Source organism: Syngnathoides biaculeatus, chromosome 8 (genome assembly GCF_019802595.1).
Source record: "Syngnathoides biaculeatus isolate LvHL_M chromosome 8, ASM1980259v1, whole genome shotgun sequence".
NCBI lineage: Eukaryota > Metazoa > Chordata > Actinopteri > Syngnathiformes > Syngnathidae > Syngnathoides > Syngnathoides biaculeatus.
In genome coordinates, this window is record NC_084647.1 from 11,059,252 (window position 1) to 11,082,062 (window position 22,811).

At 43.3% G+C, this 22,811-nt stretch overlaps 1 protein-coding gene across 2 annotated transcripts; it reads left to right on the forward strand.

The window, feature by feature from the left end:
- Nucleotides 1-218: 218 nt before the first annotated feature.
- On the forward strand, nt 219-21,975 carry foxn1 (forkhead box N1). 2 transcript variants are annotated; one of them, XM_061828561.1, is made up of 10 exons: nt 219-354; nt 4,587-4,695; nt 10,178-10,330; nt 12,501-12,812; nt 13,859-13,948; nt 14,058-14,188; nt 15,115-15,211; nt 19,157-19,364; nt 19,428-19,859; nt 21,248-21,975. In XM_061828561.1, exons 2-10 carry the CDS (start codon nt 4,687-4,689, stop codon nt 21,529-21,531), a joined length of 1,716 nt encoding a protein of 571 aa, XP_061684545.1. In that variant the 5' UTR covers nt 219-354; nt 4,587-4,686; the 3' UTR covers nt 21,532-21,975. The 2 variants fall into 2 exon arrangements, with proteins under 2 accessions (XP_061684545.1, XP_061684547.1); XM_061828563.1 differs by lacking the exon at nt 4,587-4,695 and having other exon boundaries at nt 233-354.
- Nucleotides 21,976-22,811: the final 836 nt, after the last annotated feature.

The window sequence follows — 22,811 nt, forward strand, 5'->3', positions numbered from 1 at the left end:
TTGTGTGCATGTAAGTTACGTTCAGCTTCCAAGACAATAAATGCGTATAAGCGAAATGCTTCCAAGTTCAAATCTGCTAAGCTTCGATCACCTGCGCGAGGAGGACGAGGCCTCGAACGAGGACAGAAGGCAAATCCCTTCAAAGTGGTCAATGTGGGACCAAAGCAAACTGATTGGAAAACTGATTGGAATCATTTCGTTGAGCTCTTTGGCAATGGGCCACGTGTCTGCCAAATGCAGGAGGGATTTTTCAAATGCTTATTTTGCCCAATTTTGCACTCATCCGTCATCCGGTCAACCCTGATGGACATCATTCGACATCGATGAAGTGGCGATGGGCGTCTGTTACGGGAGGTAAGACCGCTTATTACACATTGTGAATGTTTTTAATCAGTTTGTATGAATTGTTCTTTTGTCTCTCGTCATTCTGTCTTAATTACTGTACAGTAGTAATTTTGAATCCTTTTCCCCCAATATTGACATAGCAGGTATGAGAATAACATTTGAGGCGGCAGCTTTGTTTTCATCACTGTGCGCACACACACCCTTCAGGACAGTAAAGTAATTGCTAAATTCATAAGTGCTCCCTCAACCAAAATGTCAACTATTCACTTTAGCCTCGGGGTTTGTGAATAGCTGCAAAATACTCCCATAAATGTTTCTGATAACATGAAATATGGAGTTTAATTGCTCGAGTTATCCTCAGTTCTCTGGGTTACAACCTTTCAAGTCATTATAAATTAATGCGAATAAAAAAATTGTGAGCCAATGACAAACGTGCCCGTTCATGCCCTTTGATCAAGGGGACCCCCACCGGCAGCAACACCTGCACGCTTGAATATGATCCAATATGCAAGATCATGGGAGAACTTCATAAGTATTTAATATCATTGCCGTTTGCTGTGGTGTAGAACTGTGTACTGCGCTTAATCATACGGAAATGTAATGTTTTGGTATTATTATGTGGTAAAATATTGGGGAAACAGTATGACACAGTGCTACATAACTGCAGCAACGAAAGTAAACTTAGTCTCTAACAATGTCTGTGTGTACAGTGTCATACAAAACCAATCATACCCTTTGAAGTATTTCAGATTTTGAGATGTACCGTGTTTTCCATACAATAAGGCGCACCTTCAATGAATGGCCTATTTTAAAACTTTTCATATTTTCAAATGGCGCACCGCATTATAAGACGGCACCGTAGATATTGATCCATATAGAAGGTGCACGGGATTATTAAGCGCACTGCCTGTTTTTGAGCAAATTAAAGGCTTTAGGGTACGCCTTATAGTGCGGAAAATACGGTACTTCTAAATGTAAATGTTTCTTCTTTTTCTTTCGGCTTGTCCCGTTAGGGGCCGCCACAGCGTGTCATCTATTTCCATCTAAGCCTATCTCATGCATCCTCCTCTATAAATACTCACTGTCCTCATGTCCTCCCTCACCACATCCATCAACCTTTACTTTGGTCTTCCTCTCGCTCATTTGCCTGTCAGCTCCACCCTCAGCACCCTTCTACCAATATACTCACTCCCTCACCTCTGAACATGTCCAAACCATCTAAGTCTGCTCTCCCTAACCTTCTGTCACATAGAACACCAGACACCTGTCAGCATATCCATTACTACCGCAAACAGGAAGGGGCTCAGAGCAAATCCCTGATGCAGTCCCACCGCTACCTTCAATTCTTCTGACACACCTACGGCACATCTCACCGCACCCATTTCTTCACTTCCTTACCACACTCACCATTGCACTGGATTGTTGACCCCAAGTATTTGAAGTCGTCCACCCTCGCTATCTCTTCATCCTGGAGCTTCTCTCTTCCTCCTCCGCCCTTCTCGTTCACGCACATATATTCTGTTTTACTTCAGCTAATCTTCATCATTATTGTTATTATTCTAAATGTAAATGTTTAAATGTCTATGATAGTCCCAGAATTTTATGACTTAAAAGTGCACTTTGAAAAAGAATTATTTGCCTGGTAGGATCAACTTTCGGTGCAATTTTGTTTTTGGGATTTCTGTATGCAATTTTTCCATCATTACGATTGACTAAAAATCCCTATCTCTCCGCCCCCACCACCCCAAAACATACACAAATGAAAGTCTTTTAAAAATAGCGCAGACCAATGATGTATAAGATCCATGAAAACAAGGAGACTTTCACTAACATTCCCACATTACGCCCTCCTTGAGAACTTTGTCAGAAAAGAGCCCCCGGGCAGAAGGCTTTCCTCACTTACACAAGTTTATTCGCCTTGTAATAAATCCTCTGTCACTGCCTCGCCCTCTCGCCGAAGACAAATGTTCAAAGTTGACTGTGCCGCGTTGGGAGCGCAGTCAACCATCCAAATTCTAACAAAAGTGTATTTGTCATTTTTACGGAAGGGACTGTCCCCTGACTTCTTCTGACAATCGATTTTGTCCCCTGCTGCCTCACCATCCAGCACCCGTTGCTGAGAATCAACACTCCATAAATGTAATATGTGACACATAACCTATAATCCAGTTTATCTGGTGAAATATCTAGAATTTAATTTTGACTATGGCGTTGGCAGAAAGCATTGTTCTACCGCTCATGTGGCCGATTGTCAGATTCGTCGACTTGCCTCCCTTGCTTAAATTGTTAAACAAATCTGCCGAGCTGCACCGCTGATTAATAGTGCAGTTAAAAAAAGAAAAAGTTAAGGCATAAGACATGAGCAATATTAACTTTCACATTGTTACAACTATTTATGTAATTAGTGTTTTAAGCGTAATAAAACAGCATTTTAAAGTTGTACGGCTGCTACAGATTCTAGGTTCTGTAAACCTGAGCAGTCGTGTTTTCAAAATGACGTGAACGATGACTGACGGCTTTCGGCAGCATTCATTTATAGCACCGTCAGTGACACTTGGCTAGCCCAGTGACTTCGCTTAGGCGTTTTAACCACAGATTAATATTTCGTTTTTCACCCGCCCAGCAAATGCATTGTGCAATGACGATATTCTGTGTAATAACTGGTTATGACCGCTTTGTATTCTGAAAGCCACTCGTCCAGTGCTTTTCAAACTTTTGACCCCAGGGGTGCTTGAATGCTTGAAAAGTAGATCTTGGGGTAAAAAAGTCTGGACCACCCCTGTTTTTCCCCAAATGCCACCTCAGAAATAAATACACAAGTTAGTTCTAAGTGCCACCATTATGACCAACATTAACAGACAGAAGGGATGTCGGCCCTAGTGGACATCCTTATAGGCCCTGAGCGTTTGCACCCCTGACCTCCACCGTTTTCTCTCCTCTGACTTGTTTGCCGGAGCAAAATTTGTTACAGCCAAGTTTGAATGGCAAAAACAATCTCGCGCAAGCTCGACTCATAAATACATGAAATAATCAGCTCCCAAGGCTTTGTTTTATTCAGTTTTGTATGCCTTTTCATCTAGTAGATACAAATTGTTTCAAGACTTGTGCCAGATGATGCACGATATCGTATTGGGTTTGTACGGTGTAGATAGTTTCTATAATTGCATCAGGGATCCGCACTAAGACCCTTTCTGTTTGCGGTGGTAATGGACAGGCTGACAGACAAGGTTAGACTGGAATCCCCTTGGACCACGATGTTCGCAGATAATATTGAATATCTGCAGTGAAAGCAGGGAGCAGATGGAGGAACAATTAGAAAGATAGAGGTACGCACTGGAAAGGAGAGGAATGAAGATTAGCCGAAGTGAAACAGAATATAGAGGGACTTCAAATACTTTGGGTCAACAATACAGAGTAATGGTGAGTGTGGCAAGGAAGTGCAGGAAACGTGTACAAGCGGCGTGGAACAGTTGGCGGAAGGTGTCTGGTGTTCTATGTGACAGAAGAGTAGCAGGTAGGATGAAGGGCAAAGTTTATAAAACAGTGGTGAGGCCGGCTGTGGCGACCCCTAACGGGACTAGCTGAAAGAATAAGAAGAAGATGGTTTCTATAATTGCAAGAGTGATGGTATTAAGAGGTTGATTAAACCCCGACTCAAAACCCAGATACCAAATTCACGTTTCCCAAATAATATGGCTCGTTACAATACATGTAAACAAAACTACACTGTCTTTTGTCTGGCGGCATGGTGGTTCAGCTGGAAAGCGTTGGCCTCACAGTTCTGAGGTCCCAGGTTCAATCCTGGACGGACCCGCCTCTGTGGAATTTGCATCTTCTCCCCATGCCTGTGTGGGTGTTCTCCGAGCACTCCGGTTTCCTCCCACATCCCAAAAACATGCAACGATAATTGGACACTAAATTGCCCCGAGGTATGATTGTAAGTGCGATTGGTTGTTCGTTTCTATGTGCCCTGCGATTGGCTGGCAATCAGTTCAGGGTGTACCCCGCCTCCTGCCCGATGACAGCTGAGGTAGGCTGTAGCACTCCCTGCGACCCTCGTGAGGATAAGCGGCTAAGAAAATGGATGGGTGGATGATGGATGTCTTTCGTCTTCATGTAACGAGGTTCACGTAGCTGATTGGGGTTGTGGCTGATCTGTTGAGTTCCTTGCAGCCAGGTGGGTCCAGTTCCCATGCGGTGACGGTCTAAATCCACACCTGTGATTATGTCTCTATTTCCAGTACTGCATACCCTGGGCCGGGGATTGACTGGTGACAATTCTCGGGCGTGGCTTTGTTTTCGGCCACCCTCAGCCGGTTTAGATGCCAGCCCTTTGTGCCGATGAACGAGGTAAGTGTCGTAGACGGCGGGGCAGATGGGTGATTAGACGAAAGCACCCGGGCAAACATGGTAATCTCCTCCCGCATATTTGGCATCATGTCACATTCTTACCTGTCATTACGCAGCAGTTAACTTTTCACACTCGAGTGACAGTTGTGCGGAATGCCAAAAGTTCAATTTTGTTTCTTTGCCTGCCTTTCCATTTCCCTCAACACTTTCTTCACCCGTCATCCCACAGTGAGCAGTTTGTGTAGTTAAAGTTCGATTATGGAGTGGTTAACTTGTTTAGAAAATTCAAATTAAAACATAGCCTTACAAGGGTTTTATGATGCCCATTTGGTAGGGGGGACTCAAATTGACTTGTTTTTTCATCTGTGAGGTCTGAAGCGCCATATTACAACATGTGCAACTCTTGAATATTGAGTCCATTCGTTAGCTAGCCGCTTTCCCTACAATTTGTTTTGTTGTAAATTGTGCGGGATTTGTGGAATCAGGCCGCAGCGCCCGGTGCTCTTTGCCACTGGCCACGTGTAATCTCGTGTTCAGTGTATCTCGTGTCCCCGTAACACAATGCTAGAAGGAGGAAGAGGCGGCTGCCAGCGTTTGCGCTAATACATCCATCAAAACCTGTTGCAGCAGGTTGTCGTCTTGCTTATTCTCTATCTCATTCCTGTCTGAAGTTGGACCGCTGCCACACACACACACACACACACACACTCACACACTATGACGATGATATTAGGTGCAGTCCAATCCAAAAACTCGACCATCAACAGCTCGAATGCACACTTTGACAATTTGCGCACCGGAGAGCACGTCTGTCAGAAATGGATCGGCGGTGCGTCTGCGTATAAGCGGGATTTCGGAGGCGTAAAGCCACAACCGAGACGGCACCACTGACTTTGAATTTGAGGGTGAGTCTTAAGTCTTAAGTGTCCTCCTGAAATCTTTTTAGCACGTTCGGTGTTACGTGAAAATCAACTGCTGTATTTTACTCATCCAAAAACACATTTACACATTTTATTTGAAACAATCCACTTAATTCCAATTAAAAACATTTTAACTGTATTCAATCGGTCATCTATCGATAGACTTGCCTTTCATTATAATTTAATGAATCACATTTTCAGAAAAGTTCATTTTCAAGTTCATGAATTTCATGGTTCTGCTGTTCTATAGTGAGAACCATAGAAGCCAAGGTGAGGTACTTGCCATATCCAGTAAAGGGCTACTCCAACAAGTTTTTTAAGTTAAAGTGACTAAATAAGAGAGACTCAAATGTGTCACTTCATTTCGTGCACTCGCACGCATACAAAATTACTTCAAAAATTTAAATGAACATTCTAGCGCAAATATGTAATTTCCATGGGTTCCTTGACAGAAGATGTCATTTTCAGATGAAGATGGAATTAAATTTACAAACTTTTTTCGAGGAATTTTTCCCGAGTTACTTAATCCTTAGTTTGCCCCCGATTTGAATGTGGTAATTTAGGTGATAATGACCAGTGGCTTGCTCCAAACCAAAGTATTTTCAAGCAGGGCGATATAAGCAGATGTTAAGTAAGCTGTAATTATATTACATTTGTGTATGTATTTTGAGCCTAGAATGTCAAAGACCTTTTTAAGCTTTTTCAATGTAATTGACTAGATTTTACTTGAGCCCAAATGTATTGTTGCCTCCAATCTATAGAGCTCGTGCACGTGACATCAGCATTTTCACGGCGCCATATTGCCGGTCAAAAAGAGCTGCTTGACAGTGTAGGGGACATTGAACCAGAGCAGACTATACACAATACCCGAGACTTGTTGTGCTGTCGGTTGTTACAACAGACGAGAGATATACAAAGAGGTCATTCTGTGGAATACCAGCTGAAAAGACGAGAAAAGATCAATGAATTTTGGCAATTAAACATGATGGATGGTGCCCAACCAAATACACATGACTGTGTAGCGATCACGTCATTTCAGGTAGGAACTATCCTTCTCAATCTCAAATTCCCAAGAAGAATTTATAGGGCCAAGTTGGCTCATTTGAGTACAATGCATATTTTTTAAAAAAAGTCTGTCACGGAGAGGTTTACTGAATTTTAACGTGTGGCCGCAACATGCTTCCACGTACGGAGGCTGAAGCCTATCCCAGCGGTTCAGCTTCTTTTTTTAAATTCGTATTAGACTCATTTGAAAACAATGCATTTAAAAAAAAAAAAAAAAAGTCTGTCACGGATAGGTTTACCAAAGTTTAACGTGTGGCCACAACACGCTTCCGTATACGGAGGAGCCGACTCAGTCCCCCCCCCCTCCAATCATAGTTAATGAATGCGAGTTTGTGTGAAACCAGGGGTCATTTATTTAAATTTTGGTATTTGTATTGGAAAAGAAATCCAAGTGGCGCCATCAGTATGTGGGATTTATTCTTAATTGATGATGATGTTGGTGCACGAGCTCTCTACTTAGCGGGATTTACTCACGTTTTTCACTTTACAGCATGACAATGACACAAAAGCAGTGAAACCCCGCAAGAAGGAAGTGCACAAGAGATGCTCTTCCGATTGGAAATATTTGACGTTTTAGGCTGTGTGTTTGTTTTACATTAGTTATGGCATTTGATAGCGCTGGTGTACCAATTAAAGCAGTAGCTAACGTGCGTAGATGAGACTGATTTTGTTTTGTCTTACATAATCCTCAGGTTTGTCCAGAGTTTAGTTTCAGATCAACACTTGTATTTCCAAAGTCAAGCCCGTAGTTTTTTAAATTTTTTTCTTCTTGGCATCCTGCAGATGCCTTTTAAGACATTTGTCCCAATCATTTTCCCCAAATTGAATGCAAGAACTTCCTTGTCTGCCCTTGATGCTTACACACTTTGTTTGCTGAATGATTGGATCAAACCATTTATTTGGCAGCAAGTACAAAAAAAGACAACGCAAGAAATACGCAGGCGTTGTGACACATTTCAGTCGTCTGGAACCGTTCAAGGTCAGATCCCAAATCGTTAATCTTCATCTTATCAAAACATGACTTTGTGGGAAATGCCAGTTAACGTTTCCAAAATTCTCTTAGTCATACTCCGACACTTTTTAAGAAAAGACTGAAAGCTGCTGTAACTGCAGAATCACGGCAGACTTTCATTTTCAACTACAGTATAAGAGCTCTTCATCCAGCCATCGCCAGTGGCAGGATTCGAACCCTCAACCTCAGAACTGTAAGGCGAAAGTGGGACCCACTGTTTTCAAAAATGCTCTCAATCTATTTAGCCTATTGCAAGACACCCCACCCCCCGCCATCCCATAGCAGCAAATATGATTCTGTTAAAACCCTTCTTTGGCTCAGTCTGAACATGTTTGACAAAACTCAATATGGTCTGTACACAAAAATGAATTTTTGTCTCATCCACGGAAAAAAAAAAAGTACTTCATTCTTCCATTATCGCTTGTGTAACTGGCTCGTCTAAAAAAAATGTATAAAGTATTTTTGACATTTCGGTTTTCAACGCTGTCCATTATGATGATTTCTCAAAGCCGCACGTGGTGTCAAAAATTGACACAAGCTGCGGTCCGATTTGTTAAAAGCATGCTTATCTCATTTGATAAATTTATTTTGTAATTTACTACAAGGAGTTATCGTATAGATAAAAAGCACGCCTAATATGTCATACATTTCTACGGTTTCAATTTTCTTTCCCGGACGCTCGGCGTCACTTGAACGTTGGTTCCAAACTGCACACATTCAGGCTGATGAGCGCGTGTCTGTCGAGCTGCTTGGCAGCACAAAATGCAATTTCTCCACTTCCACTTCCACCTTCACCCTTTTTTTTTTTTTTTTTTTTTGCCTCCTTGCACGCGGAGTGAAAGCACTCGGATTGCGTTTCCTCTCTGTTTTCACTTGTTCCCCTCGGTGGGATTTGGCGTCGCCGCGATGTGTTGGCACTTTTGATGGACTTTCTTTATGTTAAATAGATTACGTTCCACTGCCTGGCCGTGTGTCTCCAGCCTATGAAGGGATCGCATAACACATCTGTCCACACTTTTACCCCTTATTAGCCTTCAAATGTTAAAGGGAAAATATGGTCGCTATATTGGGCCCAGTAAACTGCATCTAAGGTTGACACTGACTCGGATTTTAAGAGTAACAGCAATGTATGGAAACCAAAGCATAGTAATTAAAGTCAACATCCATCCATTTTCTGAAGCGCTTATCCTCACAAGTGTCGCGGGGAGTGCTGGAGCCTATCGCAGCTGTCAACGTGCAGGAGGCGGGGTATACCCTGAACTGGTCGAGAGCCAATCGCAGGGCACATAGAGACAAACAGCTGCACTCACAATCACACCTTGGGGCAATTTAGAGTGTCCAATTAATGGTGCATGTTTTTGGGGTGTGGGAGGAAACCCGAGTGCCCAGAGAAAACCCACGCAGGCACGGGGAGAACACGCAAACTCCACACGGGCGGTGTCGGGTTTGAACCTGGGACCTCAGAACTGTGAGGCCTACGCTTTACCAGCTGACTCAAGACTCAAACAAATTACATTTTTAAAAAAAAAATCCCTAAAAATAGTCTAGTTTTACTGTACGCCTCCCTAAGCAAATCTGCTTTTTAAAAACGGCCCTGACCGCAAAAGGACAATACAATTAAAATCTCTATTGTCATTCCACAGTGAGTTCAATTTATTGTCACTGTAATCCATCCATCTATTATCTTTGCCGCTTATCCTCACGAGGGTCTCGGGAGTGTTGGAGCCTATCCCAGATGTCAACGGGCAGGAGGCGGGGTACACCCTGAACTTGTCGCCAGCCAATCGCACAGGGCACATAGAGACAAACAGCTGCGCTCACAATCACACCTAGGGGCAATTTAGAGTGTCCAATAAATGTTGCGTTTTTGTGGGATGTGGGAGGAAACCGGAGTGCCCGGAGAAAACCCACGCAAGTATGGGGAGAACATGCAAACTCCACACAAGGAGGGCTGGGATTGAACCAGAGTCCTCAGAACTGTGAGGCCAATGCTTTCCAGGTGATCCACCGTGCTGCCTAAAGTCAATATATAATTGTAAATTAGCTTTTTATTTTATTTTATCAAATTTTGTATCGCAATAGTTGGGTCTGTTGAATGCCAGTCCACTTTAGCAGGAAATTAAACAGATCATCTCTTGCCTGTCTTTTTCTGAAAATGTGTGTAAGCAAGCCATTCGGAATTGTGATGTTATAATTGGTGTGATTTGTCGAAAAATCCCTAGTGAGGTTAAACGGTACGGAAAATGGATGTCTGAATACATAATTCTGCCTCCAAACCAAGTTTCCCCACCTGTGATTTAGCAGCTGAATGCAATTGCGTTATCGCCTTCCGATAACGGGAAAGTCCTCAAATTTCACAATCACAAGTTCTGGTTGTATTTGCCGGAACCGTGTGCTTTCATTCTTGATTCATTTGGACAAACGCATGTTAGTAAGAAACCTAAAAAAGGTTTTTACATAAAAATAAATCAATGTTCTTTTGCAGTGTGTCTACAGAACCACAGCTTGGTACAGAATGTCAGACTGTCCAACGTTTTCACCCAGTCAGGACGAGCCCCGAACCTTAACCCGTCGGGCCAGACCTCACACGTCATCCGAGACCCTCGGGACCTCCTGCCAGCCGCTGGCAGAATCACAGGTAATGAGGAAGATACCAAGTCCTTGAAGTTTAGTGCTCCATTTCATACATTACATAACATTACATGAGAATTACATTTAGTACTACATTTCGTCATCAGCATTAAATATTGCTCATTTGTTGTGATGACAACCTCATCACCACTTATAATTGCATAACAGATGACATTTTGCCTCATTAGGGCAATCATGAAATGAACCAAACTAATGTGGATGCAATATACTATCTGGATCATAATTGTTGGCCACATTGTTGTGCATCTACTGTATGTTTTTGCAATTTTCTGATGAAGTCGTGTGTAGGTATATATTTTAATGAAATGTATCATTTTCACAAATATACTCTGTCCACGTTCCCTTTGCTCTTTCAATGACATTAACTCCGTAGCTGGTTAGGCAGCAGATTTTCATGACTTTTACATTTGAGCCATACGCCCCCCATAAGTCAGTCAAACGTACGTGCATGCACACGCACGTTCATACAACTTACAAAAAAGGTTTAATAATACAAACGCTGAGGGAGTCCACATTAAAGGGAAACTGAATACTTGTCAAAATAAATATTTTAAATGTGCCTAATCTTCTTTGTAAGATTCTATTTACTTCAGTGTATGAAGTATTTATACCCCACAAAAATACATCTAAAACATCGCACCCACTCACTAATGGAGACGGCCATTTTTAGGTCTCTTAACTTGCGCGACACTGACGTATGTTCACCGATTCGTAAATACACAGCAATGAAAAGCTTTCATCACATGTACAAGGTTACATAATAAATCGTGATTTGTAAACTTTGGTCATCTATGTAGCTAAAGATTTGTGAGCCAATCACTCTTAAATTGAAATGCAATCTTTTTTTTTTTTTTTTTTTTTTTTTTTGCTCTTTCCCAACTCGGTCACGGTGTACACGGTATCAAATGATTCAATCCATCACTCTTGAATTCTGTTAGTCGTCGCAATTTAATAGCAGTCGGCGAGGGACGAGGTCGTCTTGCATTTATGATCGCACTTCTGCTCTCTCTCTGATGAACGATTACATTTTATATTTGTTATTTCACTATTGCTACTTCTGACACATACTTCTTATTCTTTTCCTTTCGGCTTGTCCCGTTAGTGGTCGCCTCAGCGTGACATCTTTTTCCATCTAAGTCTATCTCGTGCATCTTCCTCGCTAACCCCTACAGTCTTCATGACCTCCTCACAACATCCATCAACCTTTTCTTTGGTTTTCCTTTCGCTCTTTTGCCCGGCAGCTCCATCCTCAGCACCCTTCTACTAATATACTCACTGTCTCACCTCTGAACATTTCCAAACCATCGAAGTCTGCTCCCTCTAACCTTGTTTTTGGCTGTCCCTCTAATGAGCTCATTTCTAAGCCTATCCAACCTGTTCACACCAAGCGAGAACCTCAACATCTTTATTTCTGCTACCTCCAATACTGCTTCCTGTTGTTTCTTCAGTGCCACCGTCTCTAATCAGTACATCACGGCCGCCCTCACCACTGTTATATAAAGTTTGCCTCTCATCCTAGCAGAGACTCTTCTGTCACATAACACACCAGACACCTTCCCCCAGCTGTTCAAGCTGCTTGGACCCATTTCATACGTCCTGACCACACTCACCAATGCTCTGGACCAAGTATTTGAAGTCGTCCACCCTCACTATCTCTTCTCCCTGTAGCCTGACTCTTCCCCCTCCATCCCTCTCTTTCACGCAAAGTGGATGCCTCCATCTTTCAAATTGTTCCTTCACCAGCTTCCAGCTTTCACTGCATATCACAATAACATCTGCGAACTTCACGGTCCAAGGGTATTCCAGTCTAACCTCATCTGTCAGCATATCTATTACCACAGCGAACAGGAAGGGGCTCAGCGTGGATCCCTGATGCAGTCCCACCTTCATCTTAAATTCTTCTGTCACATCTACGGCACACCTCACCACTGTTACACGTCCTGTACTATTCTAACATATTTCTCCCCCACACAAGACCTCCGCATGCAGTACCACAGTTCTCTTGGTACTCTGTCATAGGCTTTCTCTAGATCCACAAAGACACAATGTAGCTCCTTCTGACCTTCTCTGTACTTTCCAAATATGTATTGTATGATATCCATTCTGTAATGTCATTGTCATTTCTGACTTTTATTGCGCGTCTTCTATTTTCACAGGAAACAGACGGCGGCGATGTCTGCTTCAGCCACCAAGCCAGTGCCAACCTCACCTCAAGGCCCACGCTTGTGAGTCGACGGCACAGCGCGGATGGGACCGGACAACACGGCCCAGTCGACACGTCTCCTTTCCAACCGTATCCGCGACAGCTGAGCGACGGTGCGGCGGAAAATGCACTTTGTTTCCAGCGCGGCTCGCCATCTCCTTTCAGCGGCGTGCAGGAGGTCGGTGACCCTCAAATGTGCGGTCTGACATTCGGCTCAGGCAGCGAGCCGCAAACACTGTGGGAGCAATATGGCTACGTCGACCAGGTAAATAGAACCGCCGCATTTTGTCAACATTTTATTTGCAATTTATTGGTGCTACTGCATATTTCTTGGACCCACAATGGCTGTGATTGGCTGTCGGCCAAGTGCCAAGTCAGCTGGAATAGGTGCCAGCTCATAATCATAAAGAGTACAAGCGCTTTTTAGAAGGAACAACCCGTAACAGCCATTGCAATAATTTTAAACTGACAAGAATGAAATTTGATGTAAAATTGATGTATATTGATGCGTATGTCCTTGTGAAATGTAAAACTATCCGTAGGGTTTTGTCAAGGCACACAAGCTCTGTTGAAAAATATAAAGCTGAGGCCATATTTGGCCGAGAGCCCAAATCTCCCAAATACGAGAGAGGTTGGTTTGGGAAAATATGTTCCTTTTAAACTCAAAACCAGCAGTTTGACTGAATTCTGATCCCATGAATCTAAACCCCATAGAACTGCTCGGAAAGGCGGTGAATGCTTGAGTTTCATTCTGTTAATTAAAATTAATTTTAGTCAGTCAATTTGGAGTTATTTCTAGCCCCTAAAAGGACATTGGAAAAAAAAACTGGTTTCTCATTGTAATGAGTAAGTTACTGATGAGTAAGTTACTCATTGTAACTCATGGGTAAGTTACTCATTACAATGAGAGTGTCGAAAAACGGCTACTGATGGGTCGTAGCTTATTTACCTACTAGCAGTAGCTTCCTGCGTTCAGGTAGTCGTAGCTTATTTACCTGCTAGCGGTAGCTTCCTGAATAAGGAATAAGGGTCTTTTATACATGCACACATGCAATGGACTAGTAACTCATAACAATGAGAAACTTACTCATTACAACGAGAAATTTTCTCATTCCAATAAGAAACTAGATAGTTTTTTTTCCCAATCTCCCTTTAGTGGCTCTGTATATTTCAGTGACACTGGTATTTATTTAAAAAAAATATCCCCATCTTTAAGGGTATTGACATTTGTATACTGTATATGCAGCAGGAGGAGGCATAGGATATATATGGTGTATATGTTGCAACGCTGTGGTTTTATGATCTCTCTAGTGTTCCTACCCCCAACTTGTGTCAGCTGAGACTTTTTGTTCCCATTCTCAATGTTATCTGTGCTCCCCATCAGCCAGCCCTCAACAAGAGGTACAGTAAGTGCAATGATTAATAGCACAAACAATCACGGTAACCGCGTTGCGCAATAACGCGGCTGAAGATATGAGCCGTTCATATCGACCACGTATGTTCTCCGCAGGTCACAGCAAGGCCGTACGCCGCCGAGGAGCATCCGAGCGTGGCAAATTATTCTGTTCAGCCTCTCGCCTCTCAAATTCATCAGAGGAACAACTCGCAACCCGCCTTCCCCAAGCCTGTTTACTCGTACAGGTGACAATTGCTTTTCGTGACCTCAGAAATGTGATACTATACCGTAATTTCCGGCCTACAGAGCGCACCTGGTTATAAGCCTCACCCAGTACATTTGTAAAGGAAATACCATTTGGTACATACATACATACGCCACAGCTGTGTAAAAGCCGCAAGTGCCCACAGTGAAACCCACATTGAAACACGAGATATTTACAAAGAAAGATGGTACACTGAGACTTTAACGCTAGCGCCGCCACGCTAACACTACCACCATGTGAACAGGGCCGATTAAAAAAAAAAAAAAAAAACATACCGATAAAAATCACTTGGACGCGGCCATAACAGGCTAGCGCACCGCTAACAGGGCCGGACCGGTAAGTTACTTCCTCGGCACATATATTCCACCGGTCTCACTCCTACCTTTTCTCCTCGAGTGCCCCCTTGTGGTCCTTAGAAAAAAAATGCACAAATTAGCCGCATCACCGCATAAACGGCAGGGTTGAAAGCATGTGAAAAAAGTTGCGGTTTATCGGCCAGAAATGACGGTAGTCCTCGTCACCACCAAAGAAACACAACATATGCATTGCTAACCTCACGTTAGATGTCAAAAGGGTCTTGTAATCTGTTTTTTTGTTTCCTCTTTTTTTCTGTGAACAAAAGGTTGGCAACCCGTGGAAATTGAAGACTCTAAACGTTAGTCTTCAATTTCGCTAACATGCATGTTTTTAGAAAATGAAGACCCCAGAAAATAAAGCACACAAGCATAGGGAAAACATGCAAACGGACAAAAAAATTCCAGAGCCATGATTGTAACCCCAAACCTTAGAAGTGTGTGACAGATGTGCCGACCTCTAAAATCACCTTAAAGTCTTCCCAACGTTTGATTCACAAATGAAGGTTTGTGTGCATTGATTTAGAAGTCTGCTTTTTCTGTATCACTGCAGCATTCTCATCTTCATGGCCCTGAAAAACAGTGCGACCGGAAGCCTGCCCGTCAGCGAGATCTACAGCTTCATGACTGAAAACTTCCCCTATTTTAAGGTGCAGCTCTGCGGGTTTACGCTTCCTATTTAGCGTCGCAAGCGGAAATAGGTTTGGGCGGAGTCTCGGAGAGCTGCCGTCAATTTGCTTTCGATCAAAAAGGGTATTTCCCCGTCACGTGTCAGCGTTTATTTGCATACAACGGAGGTGTGCGAACCTGATGAGGTTTTTCCCAAAGTAAGCGGAGCGCTGTATCAAAACATTTACAAACACAATAATGCTTCTTAGCTTTGAAACAACCCAAGATATTGCTAAAACAATTTTTGGATTATAGTGGTTGTAGAACTCTGAATCATACATTTTTCTGTTTGTATGCTTACCTTATTTAGCCAGACCAGAAGAGAAAAAAATGTCTCAGTTTGGCTTTTATGCAGTTGTGTACTTAATGTTATGGCCTGTGTGATAATTGCAGTTGCAAGGGTCAAGTTTTATCGTTTTTATATGACCGTTTATGATAACCACTACTGTGGTTTGTTCAAGGTAGCACACTGATCTTATGGTGAGCACATCTGCCTCATAGTTCCAAGGTTCCATGTTTGAGTCTCAGTGTTTTCTGTCTAGAGTTTTTTTTTTCCGTGTTCCCAAAATATGCGTGACGACTCCAAATTGTCCACAAAGGTGAAGGTTTGTCGATCGAGGCCCTGCAATAGGCTGACGACCAGTCCGGGATGTACCCCACCTGCAGTGAAGAAAATAAGTATTTGAACACACTGCTATTTTGCAAGTTCTCCCACTTGGAAATCATGGAGAGGCCTGAAATTTCCATCGTAGGTGCATGTCCACTGTGAAAGGGGAAAAAAAGAAAAATCCAGAAATCACAATGTTTGATTTTTTTTTTTAATGATTTGTGTGATACAGCTGCAAACAAGAATTTGAACACTTGTGTATCAGATAGAATTTTGACCCTCAAAGACCCGTTAGTCCGCCTTGAAAAGTCCACCCCGTCTTAAGTTTGCCAATGACGATTTGGATGATACAGAGGAGTCATGGGAGAAATTTTCAGATGAGACTAAAATTGAACTTTTTGGTCATCATTCCACTAACCGTGTTTGGAGGAAGACGAATGATGAGTTCCATCCCAAGAACACCATCCCTACTGTGAAGCATGGGGGCGTAAGCATTATGCTTTGGGGGTGTTTTTCTGCACATGGGACAGGACGACTGCACTGTATTATGGAGAGGATGACCGCAGCCATGTATTGTGAGATTTTGGGGAACAACCTCTTTCCCTCAGTCAGAGCATTGAAGATGGGTCGTGGTTGGGTCTTTCAACATGACAATGACCCGAAGCGCACAGCCAGGATTTGCTCCGTAAGAAGCATATCAAGGTTCTGGCGTGTTCAAGCCAATCTCCAGACCTAAACCCAATAGAAGATCTTTGGAGGGAGCTGAAACTCCCGTGTTTCTCAGCGAAAGCCCAGAAATCTGTCTGATCTCGAGAAGATCTGTGTGGAGGAGTGGGCCAAAATCCCTCCTGCAATGTGTGAAAACCTGGTGAACAACTTCAGGAAACGTTTGAGCTCTGTAACTGCAAACAAAGGCTACTGTACCAAATATTAACTTTGGTTTTCTCAGGTGTTCAAATGCTTATTTGCAGCTGTATGACTGCAGTTTCAACTTTAAAGTTTTGTGCAACTTTAGAGGATTGGTATTTTTATATTTCAGACGCCTCCATGATTTCTAAGTGGGAGAACATGCAATATAGCAGGGCGTTCACATACTTATTTTCTTCACTGTATTTGCCTGAAGTCATCTGGGATGGGCTCCAGCTCGCCCACAAATGGTTAAATTGTATAGAAAGAGGAGATGACTGCTTCGTGGGGAATTGGGTCATTTATTGTTGAAAAACATTTGGTGGTCGTGTCTCATTAGTTCCACTTTCTCTTGTGCAGCAGCCTATTTTGCCACAAGTTACTAGTCATCTTTTTATTTTATTTTTTTTATTTTTAAACACCGCAGGAGGTTGAGATCTGACCTGCAATAGTTGGTGGAAATATTTGCTTATAGTATGTGTGCAACCTTAGATGGTCGTTTTCCAAATATCTTCCCATCACTTTCTAAAACATGCTGCTGACAGCTAAGTGACATGCAGTCAGGTGACTTTTTCATGGTTGGTATTTTTATTACGATATGTGTTGAAATACTTGGACTTAGACTCTGGTTATAACTATAGCTATAACAATAGTTATTTACATTTCTCTTCAGGGTTAGTTGACTCTTACAGCAGCGATTCCAAATATGTACATTACACTTTAGTTATATATTTATGAAGACTCCAACATCAGAACATTGATTGATGCAGGGTGGTGTTTTTCTCACAGGCGGTCTCTTGGATTTTTTCTTTTTTTTCTCAAGCACTAGATACTGTGTAACTGTATGAATCTTGGCAGATTGTGCAACTTTTCCTGCAGCGACAGTTCAAATGTATTTCATGTAATTCCCAGCCTACAGAGCGCACCTGATTACAAGCCTCACCCTGTACATTTGTAAAGGAAATACCATTTGGTACATACGTAAGCCGCATCTGTATAAAAGCCGCAAGGGCCAACATTGAAACCCACATTGAAACACGAGATTTTTACAGAGAAAGACGGTACACAAAGTTTTCAAAGTTTTAATACCTTAGCTTAGCTCAACAAAGCACGACAGTATCACGAACTGGGCTGGTTAAAAAAAAAAAAAAACCATACATAAATCACTGAGACGCGGCAGTAACACAGCAGCAATGTGCTAGCGCGATGCTAATGCTAGCGCTAACAGGGCCGGTTGAAAAAAAAAATCCTTGAGACGCGGCATTAACACAGTGTTCTCTTTCGCTATGGACGTCTCGGAAAGACGAACACAGCGAATGTACATATATGTGGATATCTTTTTTTTTTTTTTAGCAACTTTTGTTTTAAAGTTAGGGTTAGGATATTATGTATGTTAGCTACCTCTTTGTAGAGGAAGGGGAACGATGAGACCGGGGGGTTGTCGAGGAAGGGTCTGCTATGTACCCAGAATTCCCCTGTTAGTAACGCATGCGCATTAATCACAAGGAGACTTTTCAGCACGGGGGAGCGCTCAGACCGTCACACCGGTAAGTGTCACTTCCTCGGCACATAAAGTCCACCGGCGTCACTCTTACCTTCTCCGCTCGAGTGGCCCCCTTGTGGCCGTTAGAAAAAAATACACAAATTAGCCGCAACACCGCATAAATCGCACGGTTGAAAGCGTGCGGAAAATGTCGTGGCTTATAGGCCGGAAATTACGGTAAGCGTAAATGAAGATTCTTGATCATTTTTGAACTTCATTAGCCGAGAAGAAATGTAAATCGAACTGCGTTTTCAAAGGAAATGTCAATTTGGGTGACGGTTACGCAATCATGGAGAAACTCTGCGGCGCGATCCGATTACGCCCTTTAGGTTGTTTTACTGTACAGTGGGTTCTTTGTTCCGTTGCCATCTATCATCATTCCCAAAAATAGTTCCTACTAAACCGAAACTCTTTGCTTTCACCGTGACAAGACAACTTATGACTTTTATTACCGTGATTATTAAAACGGTTAATAAAACACAAATGTGCCCCAGCGCACAAAGCAATAAATGCATACTTGATGAGTTTAGTGTGCAACATAACTTTCCTCAATTTATTATCCTGTCAGCGTAATAGGGCAGCACGGTGGAGTAGTGGTTAACTTGTCTGCCTGACATGAGACTTTTTGCATTTTGTCCCCGGGTGGTGTGAGGGTTTGTGCTCAATACTTCGTCGTTTCTCTGTGTTTCATAAGCAGGTATGTTCAATTTAATGAATATACATAAATGGTTGTTTGTAAACTGTACTTGGGTGACAGCCTGTCCAGGTTTTACTCCGTGTAAACTGGATGAATACATGCATGGGCAGGCATCCAAATGCTTTTGTTCCTTCGATGTGTGTTCTTCACCTCCTTTTTTTTTTTTTTTCTAGACAGCCCCTGATGGATGGAAGAACTCGGTGCGGCACAACCTCTCCCTGAACAAGAGCTTCGAGAAACTGGAGGGCAAAAACGGGAACTCCTCGCGGAAAGGTTGCCTGTGGGCTCTCAATCCTGCCAAGGTGGAGAAAATGCAGGAGGAGCTCCACAAGTGGCGCCGCAAGGACCCCGTCAGTGTCCGCAGGAGCATGGCGAGACCAGGTAGGTCATCTTGAAACATCTTCGAAGTTCTGAACTGACAACCAACTATTTTATTTTCTGCAGACGACCTAGATCTTCTCCACGGACAGATGCCCAAGAAACTGAGGTCAGCGCCGCCGTACACCAGACCTGCCGACGTTTACGGCACCGCGCCGACGTCCTCCAGCCCGACACGCGTCCCACCCCCCGGCAGAGCCGGTCGACGTCCGCAGCATTCGTGCGATCCTTCGGCCTCACAGCAGTCCTGCTTCCTCTCCCTCACTGACACCCGTCTCGGCGACTCATTGGCCCTGCGCCCCCCGTTTGCTCAGCGGCACACGGCCGACGCCCGTCCTGAAAACGTGAACCTTGTCGCGACTGAGAGGCTGCCGCCGGCCTACCGCGTCATCCACCAGGACGACTTCGGTCCGAGGAGCATTCGGGACTCGCAATCAGAGCGAGATATTTATGATGTGGATGGACTCAACCCCAGCCTGACTGATCTGCAGTTGAAAGGTAGGCAATGCCACGGTGGGAGAGGTGGAGGGGGGTTACAGATCTGTTACATAACACATTAAGTGGGGTTGGGCAAACTGCGGCCTGTGTGCGTACATACTTACTGCCTTCTTTAATTAACCCCTCTTGAGCAATTGCTTCACCTGTCGTACTTGTTCCATTCAGTTATCCACCCCCCCCACAAATTTTTACTATTTTTATTCATCTAACTGAATAGTTACTTTGTTCATTTATTGCAAGAAAATCAGTACAACTAAAGAAAATGTGAGCGTGGAAGCGATTGCACGAGAATGATTGACGGCTTGTCAGTCACGCTTTCTGTCCCTGATGGGTGTTTTTCTTCACACGTAAAAATCAAATTCGCGTCACAAAATGGGACAAGAGAGGACTCAATTTGTCCCAGAGAAAAATTAGACTCAAACTAGGAAATATGTTCCGTCTTGGTGGCGGCAGCGGCGGATGAAAATACCGTAATTCCCGGCCTACAGAGCGCACCTGGTTACAAACCTCACCCAGTACATTTGTAAAGGAAATCCTATTTGATACAAACGTAGGCCGCAGCTGTGTAAAAGCCGCAAGTGCCCACATTGAAACACAAAGAAATGCGGTACACGGAGAGTTTAACGCACTGGTGTCAAACTCAAGGCCCGGGGGCCAGATTTGGCCTGCCGCATGATTTTATGTGGCCGGTGAAGGCATACCATGTGTATCAACTTCTGTGATTTTTGTTAAAATCTGTAACAAATTTTCAAAATGTCATATAAATGCTAATGTTGCGATATCACAAGCATTTGTATTTGTGTGTTACCAAACATCATCAGTAGTTGAAAAATCCACTACCCTTGAGTTCTGATTCCAAAACTAGTTCATAAATTTCATGTGTAAATATGATGAGGCGAAAGATTTTCATGGTTTCAAGTCATAACGGCCCTCTGAGGGAATCTGTTACTACAATGTGGCCCGCGGGGAAAAATGAGTTAGACACCCCTGGTTTAACGCTAGCGCTGCTGCGCTAACCCTAGCGCTGCGCTAACAGAGCCGGTTTAAAAAAAAAAAAAAAACATACTGGTAAAAATCACTGAGACATGCCAGTAACACGCTAGCGCAGCGCTAACAGGGCCGGACCGGTAAAAGTCATTTCCTCAACACATATATTCCACGGATCTCAGTCTTACCTTTTCCGCTCGAGTGCCCCCTTGCGGCCGTTGGAAAAAAAAAATGCACAAATTAGCCGCATCCCAGCATAAACCGCAGGGTCGAAAGCCTGTGGGGAAAAAAAGTTGCGGCTTATAGGCTGGAAATTACGGTAGTCAGCGTGAAAATACATTTGAATTGAGCATTTTTTTTGGTCCAAGTGGAAAGCTCAGTCCATTCCAACTGTTTTTAAGGGAACCTGTGGGAGGAGTTGCGAGAAGACAACCTGGTGTCACACCTCCGAGCGGCCCCCACGCCCATGTGCATCACCTCTGGCCTGCAGCCGCCCGGCGCAGACGCCACGGCGGCGGTCGGCGAGACCTCGACGGCGGCTCACTGTAAAATGGAGCTCGAGGACACGCCCGGCGAGCAGAGCTCGAAGCAACACGCCCCCTCGAGCCGATTCCATCCTGACGTTTATTCCGGAGCGGAGAATCTGCCGCTGTATTTCACCTGCTGCACCACATCTTTGGTGTAAGTCGGCGACTTAACTGCAAACAGCTTGAGGCTTGAAAAGTGTTCTTCCGATGAGCGTTACGGTAGCGAGCGGCGTCACCGTAGGATTGGTGAGCCGCGAAGCCCTCAGGTCTTTGTTTTTCCCGACTGTGTTCACCTCTCTCTAGCTAGTGACGACAGACCGGAGAAAAGATCCCATGTCTTGTGTGACCGATGCAATGACAGGAACTATAATCTGGAAAACATCACAAGTACTTTGGGGGAAAGTTTGACCAAAGTACCAAAAAAAAAATCAGTGACGGACGTATCTGAATGTGAATGTCTTATATTCATTCCTTGATCTCTTCCCCCACACACACTGCTTATCCTCACTCGGGCCACAAGCGTTCAGTATATGACGAACTAAACTGATGAAAAATCCCAGTTACTTTATATTCAATTAACTATTTATAGTGCATTTGTTGAAACAATTTCATTGTAGGGAATGAATGTAATGTGTTACAACCATACTATTACAATTTTAAATGTATAATTATATGAATAGAATGTGAATATTCAGTCAATTTACTGCGTTTATTTCTTTTTCATCAGAAATAATATATTCTACGGAAGCGTATTGCTGCCACACACACCCCGTCCCAAAAAAAGGTACCTGTTTCATTATTATGTTTCAACATCATGTTATAACATGAAACATCCACATTATAACGTGGTCGACTTTTTTTTTTTGGGTGTGGCACCAATACGCTTCCGTAGTATTGACCACCTATTTGTGGTTTTTTTTTTTTCTTTTATTATTTTTTAAAAGGGAAATTCAGAATTTCAATTTGAAGATAAGGATGCTACAAGTTACACACTAATTGATAGATGGTACATGATGTAGTTAAGCTGCCACATCACATTTTCACAAATTTGATGCACAAACTGTGAGGCTGCCGCACTGGGGAGCGAAGACGGGAACTAAGAGCGTGCAACTAAGGAAACACGAAGTGGGGAAGAGCTCAAAAGGGACACAGCTAAGACAAAGAAAGAAAAAAAAATCTAAGGAAGGGAGCAAAACTAAGATGTGATAAATCTGCAACATATTGTAAAAATATATTTTTTAGAAAGGAAACTTTGCAACTCGTTTCCGGTGAGAGTTGGACGAGGCTGCCCTTTGTCACCGATTTTGTTCAGAACTTTTATGGACACAATTTGTAGGCGCAGCCGAGGCCTAGATGGTGTCCGGTTTGGTGGCCACAGCATCGCATCTCCGCTCTTTGCGGATGATGTGGTTCTGTTGGCTTCATCGTGCCGCGATCT